At 38.3% G+C, this 16,120-nt stretch overlaps 1 protein-coding gene across 1 annotated transcript in view; it reads right to left on the bottom strand.

The window, feature by feature from the left end:
• The window catches only part of BICC1 (BicC family RNA binding protein 1), a 246,379-nt gene that overhangs the window by 27,109 nt on the left and 203,150 nt on the right, over window positions 1-16,120 (bottom strand). The window contains exons 5-9 of the mRNA XM_048856281.2: window positions 15,182-15,340; window positions 11,838-11,891; window positions 10,412-10,606; window positions 8,983-9,234; window positions 546-677 (exon numbers count right to left, since the gene is read on the bottom strand). Of these exons, the coding sequence (XP_048712238.1) occupies window positions 546-677; window positions 8,983-9,234; window positions 10,412-10,606; window positions 11,838-11,891; window positions 15,182-15,340 (792 nt within the window). The remainder of the gene's footprint in view (window positions 1-545; window positions 678-8,982; window positions 9,235-10,411; window positions 10,607-11,837; window positions 11,892-15,181; window positions 15,341-16,120) is intronic.

Below are 16,120 nucleotides of genomic sequence, written 5' to 3'. Positions count from 1 at the left end.
TTAGTTGTGACTACTTCCGTTATCTTCTATGAAGGGTTTGCAGGATCAGTCACTTAGACAAATCAAAAAGAAAAGGAGTACTTGTGGCACTTTAGAGACGAACAAATTTATTTGAGCATAAGCTTTCGTGAGCTACAGCTCACAAATCAGATGATCCAAATTTTGTCAAATATTTAATACAAAAAAACCCTGCTGTAGAACAGAGCTAGTATAGTATGGAACACTCAACCTGAAGACATTTTTGTAATTCACTGAAAAAAGGCATTTTGATTAGAAACTACTCAGCTTAAAGCTAATGAGCCAAATTCTGCTCTTAATGTGTACAGCTTCACTGAAATCAAAAGGGGGCACCTCTTTGAACAGAACAGAATTTGGTCGTGTCACCAGTGAAGTACCAAAGTGAAGAAAAGACAAAACAGTGAATGGCTCCTTTAAATGCAATATTCAGGAATGAAGTGTTCAATATTTCATATAGTGTTATGGGGGTTTTGTGTACAGAGAACATACCTCATAGTTTACAAAAAATAGGTTAGGTTTTCACCAACCTTGCTTGGTTGTTTTGGCTTTGGTTTAATGCTGATGAAGACATCTAATTGTTCCATTAGCTGAGTTATAATCTGTGGTTCTATTTCAATTTCTTCCTTCATATCGAACATCAGCACAAGAGGAAGGCAACCCTGGAAAGTTAAATTCAAATGATAAAGTACCCAATACAACATCGGCTAAAACACAACGGTCAACATTTCCTTCCTATGTAGCTCAAGATCTTAGCAGATATGACTGAAATAGTAAGAATGAAATTCTACAAGATCAGTATTACCTCCTACAGCTCCAACACTCAGAGAGCTTTCAGAGTAGCAGCTGTGTTAGTCTGTATCCGCCAAAAGAACAGGTGTAGTTGTGGCATCTTAGAGACTAACCAATTTATTTGAGCATAAGCTTTTGTGGGCTACAGCCCACTTCATCGGATGCACAGAATGGAACATATAGTAAGAAGATATTTAATTATCCCCCTATAGTTGGTATGGCTACTTCCACCTTTTCATGTTCTCTGTATCTATCATCTTCTTACTATATGTTCCATTCTATGCATCCAATGAAGTGGGCTGTAGCCCACAAAAGCTTATGCTCAAATAAATTTGTTAGTCTCTACGGTGCCACAAGTACTTCTTTTCTTGTTCCTCAGAGAGTTTGACAGTTTGACATTTTGAGGATGTGGCGGTTTGTTGAGTAAGAATCTCACCACAGAGTGAACAAAGATTAACTCATGGGTTATATACATTCACTATCCAAAATTATAGGATGTTGGAAGGATCGACTTTTGAAAGTATGTACTGTCTAATTGCCACAAACTATTGTCAAGAGAATAGTTAGCAGTACCATTATTTGGTCATATTGTTAATCTTCAAATCATATTTGGGGTGAGGGGATAAAAGAATGTTATAACTGTGAAAAAGAAAATCCCTCTGGATTGTAAAATCTTTAATAAAATTTCCCTTTGCCTCACCACTGAGTAGCTAAATCTGTATTTTCAGAGATTAAGCTGCAACACTTCTGCAATTCAAGAGGTTTTAAAATACAACAACACTGAGAAGAAAACAATTATCATGTAGAGAGTAGCAAATGCGTGCTGCATACTGTGCAAAAAAGGAAAGAGAACATGATTCGTCACCCCAACAATATCAGTTCTGCATAATCACACATTTATATTTTCTTTCCAAAGGGTTTCAAAGTCTCCATAGACTGTACAAGAATCACTTCATCCACCAAGCAATGCAACCAGGAAAACAGCAGCAGTTCAACATAGTAAAATTACACTACTCAGCAGTTTAGAGCAGAAAGTGAAGGCGGAAGCAGGAAGCCAAGCCACTTATTTAGGTGTATAAATACGGAGAGCTCTTTCTGAAAATCTCGGCCATAGTATTTTGACATATTTGACTCTTTTGCTTTACTACCTTTGCATTCCCTACCAAACTACTTATACTCCATTCCCTTCATTTCCCTAAAACCTAGCCCTTCATTTATGAAAATATTATTTTGGTACCTGGTAGGTGCCCAGCACTTTTGAAACATCTAACTACCCACATAGGTGCTTGAATATGGACTTTGCAGCCCTGAATTTAGGCACCTATTTTTTTTAAAAAAACCCTGGCATATGTTTAATTTTTTTAAAGAGATTATATTCAGATAACTAACAACGTATAAAAGAAAATACCCTCCAAGTTCACCAAAGTTCAAAAGGGATATCGGGAGAAATGAAAAGCAGATAAGAGTGCTTCAAAATAATAATCCAAGATTGTCAAAAGTTACAGGTTGGTCCATATAACTAATTGAAGCTTAAGCGAACAGAAAACTACACTATTTTAGGGGACCAACTTTGGGAAGACTATGAAAAACAGATTGACTTCAGAAAGTCAACTTGGCTGAAGAAGCCATAGTCATGAATAACACATTCAAATTAATAATCCCCACTATAACCCATTTTGTTGTGGTAAGAAAAATGCTGAGCACATGTCATACTTGGATTTTCCAACAGCTTTTGTAAAGCCAAAAATGTAATTATTCAATAAGCATTTGAATAAACAAATTCAACTAAAAGTCAAGAAAACAAAACAGCCCAAAATTGAAATTTTACAATCTGGAAGTAAGTTTTAATAAGCGTGAAACATGATTTGGTGGCTGGACTATAGTTTTGTTATGTTTATAACACCTGGGGGATGGTATTGGAAAAAAGGAAAGAAAGCAAATATGCCCAACCAGAAGGAAGCCAATGCTAAATGGGAAGGCTTCCCCCCCAAAAAAGCAGGTTTTTTCATGGACCAGAGTGTTCTTTGAGGGACATTAAAGAAACAAAACTAACTTTTCAATATGAAAAATAAATTAATACTCTAATGTTATGAGCAAATGGATCATAAATAAAATTATTTTATGCAGTCATTGAAATTAAGTTTCTTGATCTACTGATTAGTGATACTAAATACTGAGAAAAAGACAGATGAATAGGAAAAACCAAACAAACCCCCCAGAAGACAACATGCTGAGCTTTTAACTGTTGACTTCTTTAAAAAAAACCAAAACAACTCTGTCAACTCAAGATAGCAATAAGTTTTTATTTTGAGTCACAATATAAACTTGCTTTTCTTTTATGGTTTGCCATTTACCAGTTTCTCATATGGACATTATCTTAACAGCCATATTTGGACACGAGAGGTTCATAAAGATCAAAATGTGTAAGCTAGTGGCAAAGTGATATAGTTCTCTGATTAGCACACATCTGGAATGTGGAAGGTTTTCCAAGTCAGAATTTAAGGGCACCTGCAATTTATATATCAATATAAATCATGGCCTTTTCGGTGAGTAAATTTGTGTACAACTTGTGTTAATGTCAGGTTTATATTAACATTTACATTTAAGAATAATGCAAATTAATTTTTAATACACAAAATGTATGCATCTTATAAAAAGGAATGTAATACATGTTATTAACATCTTGTTTGCCATGTTTGTGTCACATTAAATAATTAGTACATTGGACACATATGGGAATCAATATAAATAATTAGTTTACATCCACAATATTAGTTTCTCAATTTCATTTTGCGAGTGGTGAATTGCTTTTAAAAGTTATAAATATTACTGTGTAGTTTATCCAATCTTTATAGCCTAAAAGAAACATACATATCACCTACCCCAAAGGGTTGAGAATATTGATCTCTTCATGGCTTTTGGAAGCTCATCCATCGGCCCGCACCGCTTCCCGCAGCCCCCATTGGCCTGCATTGGCGAACCGCAGCCTGTGGGAGCTGCGATCGGCCAAACCTGTGGATGCGGCAGGTAAACAAACTGGCCTGGCCCGCCAGGGGGCTTAACTTGGCATGTCAAAGGTTGCCGATCCCTTACAGTATCATGCACTTCAGTAGTTCACAGGAAGCTTGCTTAGGCTACCTATTTTGTCTTTGTTGATTTTAGGGAGCCATGTAAAGTTTGCTTATAGAAATTGTCAAGCTCAGAGAAGTGGCTACATGGGAAAACAGTTCACACTGTTGTATATTTTGCCATCAAATGATTTTTGTAATAATGGATGAGATAGTTTCATTGTCTAGCTCAGAGACAACATCAGCACCTATTTGGCCTGCTTCCAGGAAACACGGAAGCAGCCAATATTAAATCTGACTATAGCTAGACAGCTTCTGGTACCACAGAAGTCTCAAAAATATAGAAATTTGAGTCCACTGAATGGAGCCAAAAAACACTGTGTTGAAATTTATTTTAGAAGATCCAAGGAATGAATGCAGCTATTTATGCCACGCAGCTGACCAGGTTAAATAAAGTAATTAAAAACTTTTAAGTTAGTAAATATCTCTTGCTACTAATTTTTAATCTCTCTCTCTATATATATATATATAAAATGTGAGTGTATTTTTATATATATATACACATACATACATACACATACACATATTTTGTTAGTTTCTCCTTTTAAAAATATGTTCAGTTTTGTCATATCACCTAGCAAATATAGGGACTCTAGCATACTATTAAAAATGTCCATTTATTTTTTGTAACGCTTGCTTTTAAAAACATGTTATAGCTACAAAATTGGAACCATGAGTAAATATTTCAAAACATATGGAACAATGCCAGGTTGGACAAACTAAATCTCAATGTGTTCCTCAGTTTAGGTCAGTATACTTCTTAAGGGCTATAGATTTCCTGTAGCTCTGAGCACACAGAAATTAGTGGTGTTTTACCACCAGAAAGTTGAATTTTGCAATATTCTAAAAACCTTTCAATAGTTTCTGATGTTTCTTTCCTCCATGCAGCAAAGGGTATTTGAAAATTTAGATGTTATTCTTATTTATGTTTTGGGGCACTACTGTCTCCCCTATCTTCTTCAGCTTGAATGACAATGGGAGTAGCATACTTTGAAGCTCACTGATGATATACATAGAATAGCTGTCTCTCAATATTTATAAGCATGTCTGTTCAGGAATCAATACACTATTTTGATTATATTATTTATAATACAGACAACCATGTACACACATACACACACTCTCCCTCTAGAGGCTCTCTCAGTTCAGATGGAGTATGTATGTTGGGATGGTAAAGGAAGGACAAATAGCTCAAAACAGTACAGACATGGGGTTTTAGAAGTCAGTAATATAAGGGCTTGCAATACTTATGTCTCTAATACAAACTTCATTTTTTATTTTTATTCGTTAATTGTATATATTTATCTAGTGCAATGAGGTTACATCTACAAGTGATATTCCTACGTTTTCTGTATGTTAGTCTTGATCATATGTTGATCTTGATCATTGGACAAATGACCAGGGAAGAGTATAAAAATGTTGCTCGGGCATGTAGGAATGTTATCAGGAGGGCCAAATCGCACCTGGAGCTGCAGCTAGCAAGAGATGTTAAGAGTAACAAGAAGGGTTTCTTCAGCTATGTTGGCAACAAGAAGAAAGCCAAAGAAAGTGTGGGCCCCTTACTGAATGAGGGAGGCAACCTAGTGACAGAGGATGTGGAAAAAGCTAATGTACTCAATGCTTTTTTTGCCTCTGTCTTCACGAACAAGGTCAGCTCCCAGACTGCTGCGCTGGGCAACACAGCATGGGAAGTAGGTGGCCAGCCCTCTGTGGAGAAAGAAGTGGTTAGGGACTATTTAGAAAAGCTGGACGTGCACAAGTCCATGGGGCCGGATGCGTTGCATCCGAGAGTGCTAAAGGAGTTGGTGGCTGTGATTGCAGAGCCATTGGCCATTATCTTTGAAAACTCACGGCGATCGGGGGAAGTCCTGGACGACTGGAAAAAGGCTAATGTAGTGCCCATCTTTAAAAAAGGGAAGGAGGAGGATCCTGGGAACTACAGGCCAGTCAGCCTCACCTCAGTCCCCGGAAAAATCATGGAGCATGTCCTCAAGGAATCAATCCTGAAGCACTTACACAAGAGGAAAGTGATCAGGAACAGTCAGCATGGATTCACCAAGGGAAGGTCATGCCTGACTAATCTAATCGCCTTCTATGATGAGATTACTGGTTCTGTGGATGAAGGGAAAGCAGTGGATGTATTGTTTATTGACTTTAGCAAAGCTTTTGACACGGTCTCCCACAGTATTCTTGTCAGTAAGTTAAAGAAGTATGGGCTGGATGAATGCACTATAAGGTGGGTAGAAAGTTGGCTAGATTGTCAGGCTCAACAGGTAGTGATCAATGGCTCCATGTCTAGATGGCAGCCGCTATCAAGTGGAGTGCCCCAAGGGTCGGTCCTGGGCCCGGTTTTGTTCAATATCTTCATAAATGATCTGGAGGATGGTGTGGATTGCACTCTCAGCAAATTTGCGAATGATACTAAACTAGGAGGAGTGTAGATATGGTGGCAGGTAGGGATAGGATACAGAGGGACCTAGACAAATTGGAGGATTGGGCCAAAAGAAATCTGATGAGGTTCAACAAGGATAAGTGCAGGGTCCTGCACTTAGGACGGAAGAATCCAATGCACCGCTACAGACTAGGGACCAAAAGGCTAGGCAGCAGTTCTGCGGAAAAGGACCTAGGGGTGACAGTGGACGAGAAGCTGGATATGAGTCAACAGTGTGCCCTTGTTGCCAAGAAGGCCAATGGCATTTTGGGATGTATAAATAGGGGCATAGCGAGCAGATTGAGGGACGTGATCGTTCCCCTCTATTCGACATTGGTGAGGCCTCATCTGGAGTACTGTGTCCAGTTTTGGGGCCCACACTACAAGAAGGATGTGGAAAAATTGGAGAGAGTCCAGCGAAGGGCAACAAAAATGATTAGGGGTCTGGAACACATGACTTATGAGGAGAGGCTGAGGTAACTGGGATTGTTTAGTCTGCAGAAGAGAAGAATGAGGGCAGATTTGATAGCTGCTTTCAACTACCTGAGAGGTGGTTCCAAAGAGGATGGTTCTAGACTGTTCTCAGTGGTAGAAGATGACAGGACAAGGAGTAATGGTCTCAAGTTGCAGTGGGGGAGGTTTAGGCTGGATATTAGGAAAAACTTTTTCACTAGGAGGGTGGTGAAACACTGGAATGCGTTACCTAGGGAGGTGGTAGAATCTCCTTCCTTAGAGGTTTTTAAGGTCAGGCTTGACAAAGCCCTGGCTGGGATGATTTAATTGGGGATTGGTCCTGCTTTGAGCAGGGGGTTGGACTAGATGACCTCCTGAGGTCCCTTCCAACCCTGATATTCTATGATATGGTAATTTTCTTTGTCACATGAGATAACAAACAAACTCCAATCATAATGCACCCAGTCTTGGCAGTCACAGCTCTAGATCATACCCCATACCTCTCCTAGAAGTCTCTATTAAACTCAGAAACTGTGACTAACGTAAAGATAAAGAATACTATACTACAGATTATGTTTACTATTAAAAGCTTAACATTCAAGCCTTAAAACAAACTCACTAGTGATAGCTATAACTAATTGTAAAACTTGAAAACATTACGCAAAAAGTGGCTAAAGAGATTGTTATGATGTGGCTAGTTGAATCAGTTATTTCTTTTAAAAAAACCTAACCCATTTTATTCTCAGTGAGGTTTAACACAAATATGCCACTTGCAGAAATAATGATCAGTTACTAAACACCTTAACCAAATGTCTATTAATTACTTGAAATCCTCTTGTGTCACTGTATCAGAGTTCTGTATCGGACCTAAGCCCCAACTGTCACTGTTATGAGACTAATACTGTTGTTCTTAGTATTACAAGACCACCTACAGGCCGCAGTCAGCCGCACTAGCGGCTCATTAAGATTGTACCTGTAAAAACAAAACAAATATCCCCCCCAATATGGTTAGCCTTGTTAAAGAAATAGTACTGCTAATTAGAACTGGCCAAAGCTCAGGGAGATTTGGTTTGCAAGGGATATTGTTATTCACAATATTGCTTTTGTTCTGATTTGGAAAACAAACGGCAAATTTCTGGTGAACCAGAGATCCTCAGTAATTTTGTTTAAAGAACACTGAAATATGTTGTTCCTGAAACAAAATAGGAAATTAACATTCCTGTCAATTTCACTTAGCTGCTCCATAACAGTGAGCCTGACTGGGTTCTCAGGATTGCTAGCCCTGAGTGTTCCAGCTCCAGACAGGGCTCTCCCAAGGATGCTGCTATGGAGCTTAGCAGCCCCAAGAATCCTTGCAGTAACCAGGGCTCCTGTTATGGAGTAAAAAGTCCGCCACCTGCAGACTCCTGGCTCCAGGGGGTGGTAGGCTCCATGCCTCAGTGACAGGAGCTTGCCATCCCCCTGAGCTGCAAGGGAAGCCTGTCTATTTCTTTATGTGTAATGGATTCAGAAAAACACATTTTGGTCCAGCAAATTGGCATTTTCCAAAGAAACTGTTTCACTGGAAAATTTCTGACAGTTCTACTGCTAATGTAGTCCACAAAACTAAAGAATGTAGAACCTGCTAGGACGTAAGCAAGTGTCTCCAAGGTATCTGATCATCTCCTACTTCCAAGGAAACCTGCCCTAAAAAAGATCATTTGGTCCACCCATATGCCAAGCAACCTCTCTCACTGGCTCCAGAAAAGCTGCTCACTTATCACACTAACAAAACGATGGGAAAAAAAGAGGTGGTTGGACATTAATGGAAGAAAAGAACTGCTTATCTCAATTTCTGCCTTCTAATCGGTAACATCACCATCATAACCAATTTTAATTATGTTATTCATATTGGCAACGCATCTTTTATCATGATAGATAAATAACACATTTATTAAGAAAATCAGATAGAAGACAACTACAATTCATAGAAACCATTTCATAAGACACACTGTCAGAAGATGAGCGCTAATCTCAATCAGTATTCTGTTATGTAAATAAATATTATTTCTTCTGCTCCAGTACAGAAAGTCATTTGCATTTGAATCATAAATACACAAGAACTGGTGGTATTTTCTTTTAGTTATTTGACATTTTTCATACAGATGTCACTGAAATATTTACCATGAGATATTGTCTGGCAAGACAGACTGACTCAATAGTGCCCTGGAGGTAGACAGTAGATTTCTTTTGTGGGTTACTGGGGTCAGGGAAGTGGATCTGAGCACCAGTTCTCTGCATGATATGTTTGATGTTACTGCCATTTCGACCCATCATAAAGAGATGATGCTGTGCGGCAATATCTAGCTGCGTGCTCACAGGGATTGCAGAGGCCAGATTACCAGCCAGGTGTTCCAGAAGCATGGCTGTTCCTTCCTACAGACAAATAGGAGAAAATACATTATAGAGAAACAACCAAAACTGCACAGCGGTGAATACAAAATAAGAATTTCATCAGATTACATTTGATGTAGACACCACACATTTCATATTCCAGAATAAGTAAGCAGCAACATACAAAGGATTTACTAATGTTAAAAAAAAAAAGAAGCAATTTACTATTCTGTTTGAAATCAAGTTAACTTGTAATTCAGAAAGAGTTGGACTGTAGCTAACTTATCTTGAACTGCATCTGAACTCCACTGAACTCAAAGGAAGTTAGGTTTTGGAAAATCCCATGGGTACCTATCTGGATCTTCAGGCACCTAAATACCTTAAAAAAATCTAGCCTTTAATGTCTTGGCCTCAGTCCTGCCCCTGGTTCCACACAGGGGGAACCTGTGCCCACATGCAGTCATACTGAAGTCAATAGGGGTATATCTGAACAAATCTAGTTGCAAGATTTGACCCTTGTTTAGGTCTATGAAGCCCTAATTGACTTGAAACCTACCTACTTGACACCACCTTCTCTCTCTGTGCCATACTGCCACAGCATCCACAGAAGTACTCAAGCTGGAGCTCCCTTGCTTTTAGCTTAAAAGTCTGTTAACAACATGTCCTGAGTGATTGGCCCCTTCTATGTCTTTTGAATTCACTGTTTCCCCCTTTGTCTGAAATAGCCCAAATTTGTTGGCCTTTAGGGTATATTGCAAGTCTACCTATTTAACCAGGCATTTGGGGAGGGTTCAGGTATGTGGGGGTTAGGATTTGGTTTGTTCATTGGTTTACATTTTTTGCTTACTTGCTGTTTCTGGTGGTAGGTGAGATTGGCCCCTGCTCTGGTATAGCAGTTTTTAATTTTGGCTTGTGATATTAATAATTTCTCAGAGTGCCTAAAGCCTGACTAAGGTCTCTGATATATTTAAAATTTAAACTGAAGTAAACATATAAAATTAGGTTTCAAACTGAAAATGTTCTTCTGTACATACACAAATCCTATTTTATAAAAAAACCCAACACCCTAAAACATTTAAGATCAGTGCATCCAAATTGTTAAAAGCTATAATAATAAATGCCTTCCTGATCAACCAGGGTATTGCAACAAGACACCATTTAAGCAACTAAGTTTTTACACATTTAGGATATCTGGAATAACTTTCGTGAAATGTATTACCTTCACAGCACTAGTATTATTCTGTGACCCTCTGACAATGACAGTAGCACTGTACATTCGAGAACGTTGTTTAAAGGAAACTGAAATGTTATAAGTCTGTGATATATGCTGAATTGTGGGAGAATTGGGATCTGGGATGGGTTGGAGAATTCCAGCTATGGGTAATTCAAACATAAGTACCAACGGAAGCAGCTCCTAGAGTGAGATTGAGAAAAAAAAATCACAGCATGTATTCGAAGCACAATCACATTTACTCAGCCTACCACAACTTTAATAAAAATTCAGAATTTTCTGTCACTCTGCTGTGATAACATTTAGAATATCTACAATCCCCCTGAGCTTTCTTTACAGAAACTTAAGTTTGGTGACATCATCCAAGGCAAGTTATTTGCTATCAGAAACAAAGAGAAAAAATTCATTACCTTGTTGGGGAAAAAGTGTGAATGTCATACTTGGTTAGAAAAATTGCAAAAATGCCACAGGTTTTTTTGCAAAGAAAGAAAGTAAAAAACAAAAACAAAAAAAAAAACCCATGGCATTCCCACACTCTTCTATACTTACATACATATATTGAGCTACATTTGTGAAAATTCATGCAGGGATCTTGCTCCATAGTGGGATGGCTGGGGTTAGAAAAACAATGACTTTTTATGGAAAAGTCCTATAAGTCATGGTTTCTGTCACAACCATCATAGCCATCAAACATACAGCCTTAATGTATGTATAAGTATAGAACATTAAAACGTCCATAATGTGTCATATGGTTCAAAATACAGTTGTGTGAGATACATATAAAATCAAAAGAGATTGAGTATTATGATGGGGGAAATGAGTACAGAATGCAATTGGTGGGGATGGATTTATTTTGCTACAGTCCATCACATTAGCTTTTTCTACTGCATATAACAGTTAAAATTCAATCAAAGGCAACTAAATTACCTCTGCAGAGGGAGAATTTACTACATAATTCTTAGTAAAAGGACTGCAAGATCAAATCTGGTTTATATAGCTGACACTAAATTCAGGCTTTAAATCAGTTTAGGTAACATAAGGTGACTAAACGAGAGTCACTTCAGTGTTTTGTAGTTTGTCCACATGAATGCTAACATTCTTAATATATTTTAACACATGTGTACACACAACTCATGAGCCCTTTATGTTTATTTTGTTTTATTATTTAAGATCTGCTAATTAAAAAGATTAAACAAATAAATGAATGTTCATCATGAATATTGCTGACATTTTCTTGCAATTTTGCGTTTTATGATATGATCTGCATAGGGACCACAACACAGAGCCAGTCAATCCTAGAATACTCAGAACTGAACTATCATTTCCCACTCCTATCCCTCAACTTCTTCTATCTCCAGTGTCTTTGAGATGTGAGTTATGGAAATACAAAGTTACCCAGGAAATACAAAGTTACCCGTATTCTAACTCTGGCAGACTCCACTCCAGCTGGCTGTCCTGCAATAGACACCTGAAAAAGTCAGAACACAGACAACATAGTATCAAGTTTTCATATAAAGTATCTGAAAAATTCTCCAAATATTTGTTATTTTTGATATGTATTGTACTTCTGTTGGTGTCTAAGGCATTTTTTAAAACAGTAGTTGAAAACTGAATCCCTCCAGTAAAGGTTTATTTTTGTATACTGATTTTTATGCTACAAAACTCTTACAATATTCTGAAAACTTCGAACAAATAATGGAAGAAACTATAATCAAAATTCAACATAGCCATAGACTTTTAAAAGACCTAAAAGTCACAATATTACAACAAAAAAATTTCAAAAACAGACTCCAATGAGAGACTGCTGAATTGGAATTAATTTGCAAACTGGACACCATTAAATTAGGCTTGAATAAAGACTGGGAGTATATGGGTCATTACACAAAGTAAAACTATTTCCCCACGTTTATTTTTCCCGCCTACTGTTCCTCACATGTTCTTGTCAACTGCTGGAAATGGCCCATCTTGATCATCACTACAAAAGGGTTCTTCCTCCCACCCCGCTGGTAATAGCTCACCTTAACTGATCACTCTCATTATAGTGTGTATGGTAACACCCATTGTTTCATGTTCTCTGTGTGTGTGTACACTGTATTTTCCACTGTATGCCTCAGATGAAGTGGGTTTTAGCCCACGAAAGCTCATGCTCAAATAAATTTGTTAGTCTCTAAGGTGCCACAAGTACTCCTCGTTCTGCAACTGTATATTAGTCCTTAAGGTTGATATTGAACATGTAATATATATTTTTTTAAATGACATCCTAAGTTGCCACTGGGAGTTTTATTGAACATGCCACTTAAAAAAAGCTTGAATAAATTATTAGTGTGCTACAATGACAGACTGAAAAGTAAAAATGATCTTTAAATTTGGTATTATAAAACAGCAAGGTTCTTTTTGATGTATTATAATTCAATGATCAACCTTCACTCTAATAACCACTATAAAGTTGAACTGCTTTCATCAGATATTTTCATTTTTGTTAGACATCTACAAACTTTAGTTTCTAAATAACTTTTAACATGCCAAAAACACCTAGAAATTTTAAAAATAAACAAACATCAGTAATCCAGATGCCCTGCTTCTCTACCACGTTCTTATACTGAATGATTGTCCTCTGAATATTTGAAAGAATTTGATAAACACAGGGACAATTGTCCCTATCTATTCATAAAGGAGAACCTTTTGCAAAAACAGATTTTCTTTCAGTCCACCTAGAATAATCCACTGATTTCCACATCCGATTTAGATATGAAGAGTTAATTTCCATAACCATCAATGTATACAAGCCAGGCAAAAAATAATTATATAATACCTTAAAAATGAAATAAGCAGCTTATATTAATAAGCATATATACTCAGTCTTTAAAGCCAGAATGGGACCATCATGATCATCTACTACTTTGCCTTGTCCCCTCAATCAGAGTCAGTGACTCTTGTTCTTCATCTCTGTACAGAGTGCAGCTGCCCTCCTGGCTCCTGCCTCTGCTAGGCCCAGATAAAGTCACTCAGAGACCCTTGGTTCTGAAACCACTGGTGCTTTTATTTACAAGTTTGTGCTCCTACCACCTTCTCACTGTACATCTCTGGGTTCCTTGTGTCTGAACCCACGAGGGAAGGGCTTTCTCCCTGCCTGCACTCCCTCATTCTCCTCTGTCCCACCATCCCAGCTTCCTTCCTCCCAGCCTCTTATATAGCCCTGGGCTAATTGGGCTGGCAGCTGGCCCTCATTCCCCAATTAGGGCAGGTTCTTACCAGCCAGCTCCTCTTTATTCACCTAAATGGGGCTGGCATGGCAGGGGGCTGATTCGGCAGTCTTTCTAATCAGCATCCGATCAGTCTCCAAGCATTCTTGTCAAGTGCATCTTCCAAGCTGACATCGACCTTCTTCATCATCCCCCAAACCACCCTTTTCTGTGTCTTTCTCATGGTCTTTGTACTGTGATGACTAGCTATTGTACTTTCTGTTCAGCTTATCCCTTATCTCACACCATCCAGCCATCTCAGTAGATACTCCCTCAGCTTTCCTGTGATGAGGGCTTCTCGTATCATAGCTTGTACCATTTCATTGCATAGTCTATCAGCTCTTGTCTTACCCAGAATCCATCTGAACATTCTCATTTTGGCAGTGGAAGAGGTTGTTCTTCTCTTCCTGATTGGCTAGCATTCTGACTAAAATGTCACAGCGGGCCTAATCATGATCTTACACATTTTGGTCTTTAGTTTATTTGGCATATTCTTATAGCAGAAAATTCCTGTCTACTCCCTTCATTTATACCACATGCTCTTCATGTGGGTCTGTGACAGAGCGCTGAAGCCTAACAGATGGAACAGCACTCTGATCACTGTGGCCTCAATTAGTTCCCTCCGGTTATGGTTGACTGAGGAAATGGGAAGGCTGGATGAGTTAAGGAACTAATTGGCTCATCAGATGACTAGCTTGATAAAAGGCAGGAGCAAAGTGTTGGGAAGTAAGGGGCAGGGAGGGAGAACTGGGCTAGCTGGCTGTGCCCAGTCTGAAGGAGATCCGAAGAAAGGGAGATCTCTTTTCCTCCCAGGGCACTGATAAACAGAGCTGAAGGAAATTAGGTCATAAGTATTAGATCTGTTGTATTGTACTGTACAGGAGTTGCTGGAGGGGACCTGAATAAATTATACAAAGAGGACACAAAAGAGGAGAGTCTGAGTGGTTTCTGTGGTGACCAAGGATGAGGAAGAATCTATGCCCCATTACAAGCTCCTAATCTCTGCATGCACATTCCCATCATGGCTCAACAACGGACTGAGGCTTCTAAATTGTTGAACAGATTAACTCTATACCACCTAATTTTACTGGCTTCTCATTGTCCCTCTCAAATGAAGCATCACATATTCTGTCTTTTGTTGGCTGATTCATAAGCCATTTTTGTCTAATGCAGCCCTTCAGGGGCCTCCTTCTAAACTCCTTTCCAGTGTGTTATCTTCATGGAACAACATGCTATCTGCAAAAAGCAGGCTTTGTGGAGCCTCTCTCCTAATCTCCTACATTAAGGTGCACATTCTAATCACAAACATGAATAGTGATCCTTAATGTAGACCTACTCTCCCAGAGAATGACTCACTGTAGCCACAGTTGCTTCTCACTGCTGTTCTGCTACCCTCACACCTGTCCATGATAGTCTGAAGATGCGTCTCCAGCAGATTGTCTGACTGCAGGCACCACCATAACAATTCTCTAGAAATATATACTGTAAAAATATAAATAAAATATGAAATACTTACTTGGTTGCTCTTTTCTGCTTGGTTATTTCTATTTGAGTCTGGAAAATGGATGTGACATCCTGTTTCTTCCATCACTTTTTTAATGTTATTGCCGCCTTTGCCAATCACATGAGAATGTTCTGTATGTGAAACATCCATCTTCAGGGTGACTCGATTACTCTAGAGGCCAAAACATCTATTTATTATTGGATTTTTCAGTGTGGAATAGTTTAACATTACTATTTTGCAGTAAATTACATGTATACAACTATATTATAGACAGTTAGGTCACCAGAATACTTTGACAATGGCTTATTGTCGACTGAATTAAGACTTGTTTAATACTGGAACTTTATATTTAATTGCTAAACCATGAATATTTTCTTTTCTTCCTGATAAGGAAATCAGTGTGGACCCAAATACATTAGACTCCTATAATACCTGTTTCACAAATGGCAAAACACTTTTAAAGAAAGGTGGATGAGAGTTGCACTAGACTAAGAAACATCAACAGAAGTATTGATGTGTGTCAGTTTACTCAAGGTAAAATGTACTTTTTAGTTTTCAAACTTCCAGATTAAGAGTTAGAAAAATGGTGTTTTAATTCTCTTAAATTAAAACCTAGCTTTCAGATTTCAGGATTCTTATTATATGATTCTTTTTTGGTTGAGTCTATAATTCTGCCATTTAAAATAAGGCATAAAGTAGTCTGATGCAAATAATTTTTTGAAGTCTAAATGCAAAGACAGGTCTCATTCTCGAGTAAGCAAAGTGTCTTAATGAAATAGTATGTTTTACTCTGAAGACCTCAGATTGGTGAACTCTAGGTCACCAGACATCTAGACAGAAATGACTGCCACCGCACAGGAGAAGCCCATAATTAGAACAGTGCAAGTCTGGTGGTGCAGGAGGGGAGATTTAAGAAGTAGCTGGCCTCATACAGTATCTAGCTCCAGTTTA

This window comes from Caretta caretta, chromosome 7, assembly GCF_965140235.1.
Source record: "Caretta caretta isolate rCarCar2 chromosome 7, rCarCar1.hap1, whole genome shotgun sequence".
NCBI lineage: Eukaryota > Metazoa > Chordata > Testudines > Cheloniidae > Caretta > Caretta caretta.
Note: the sequence above shows the minus strand (reverse complement) of the source record. Positions and strands in the feature narration are given on the sequence as shown.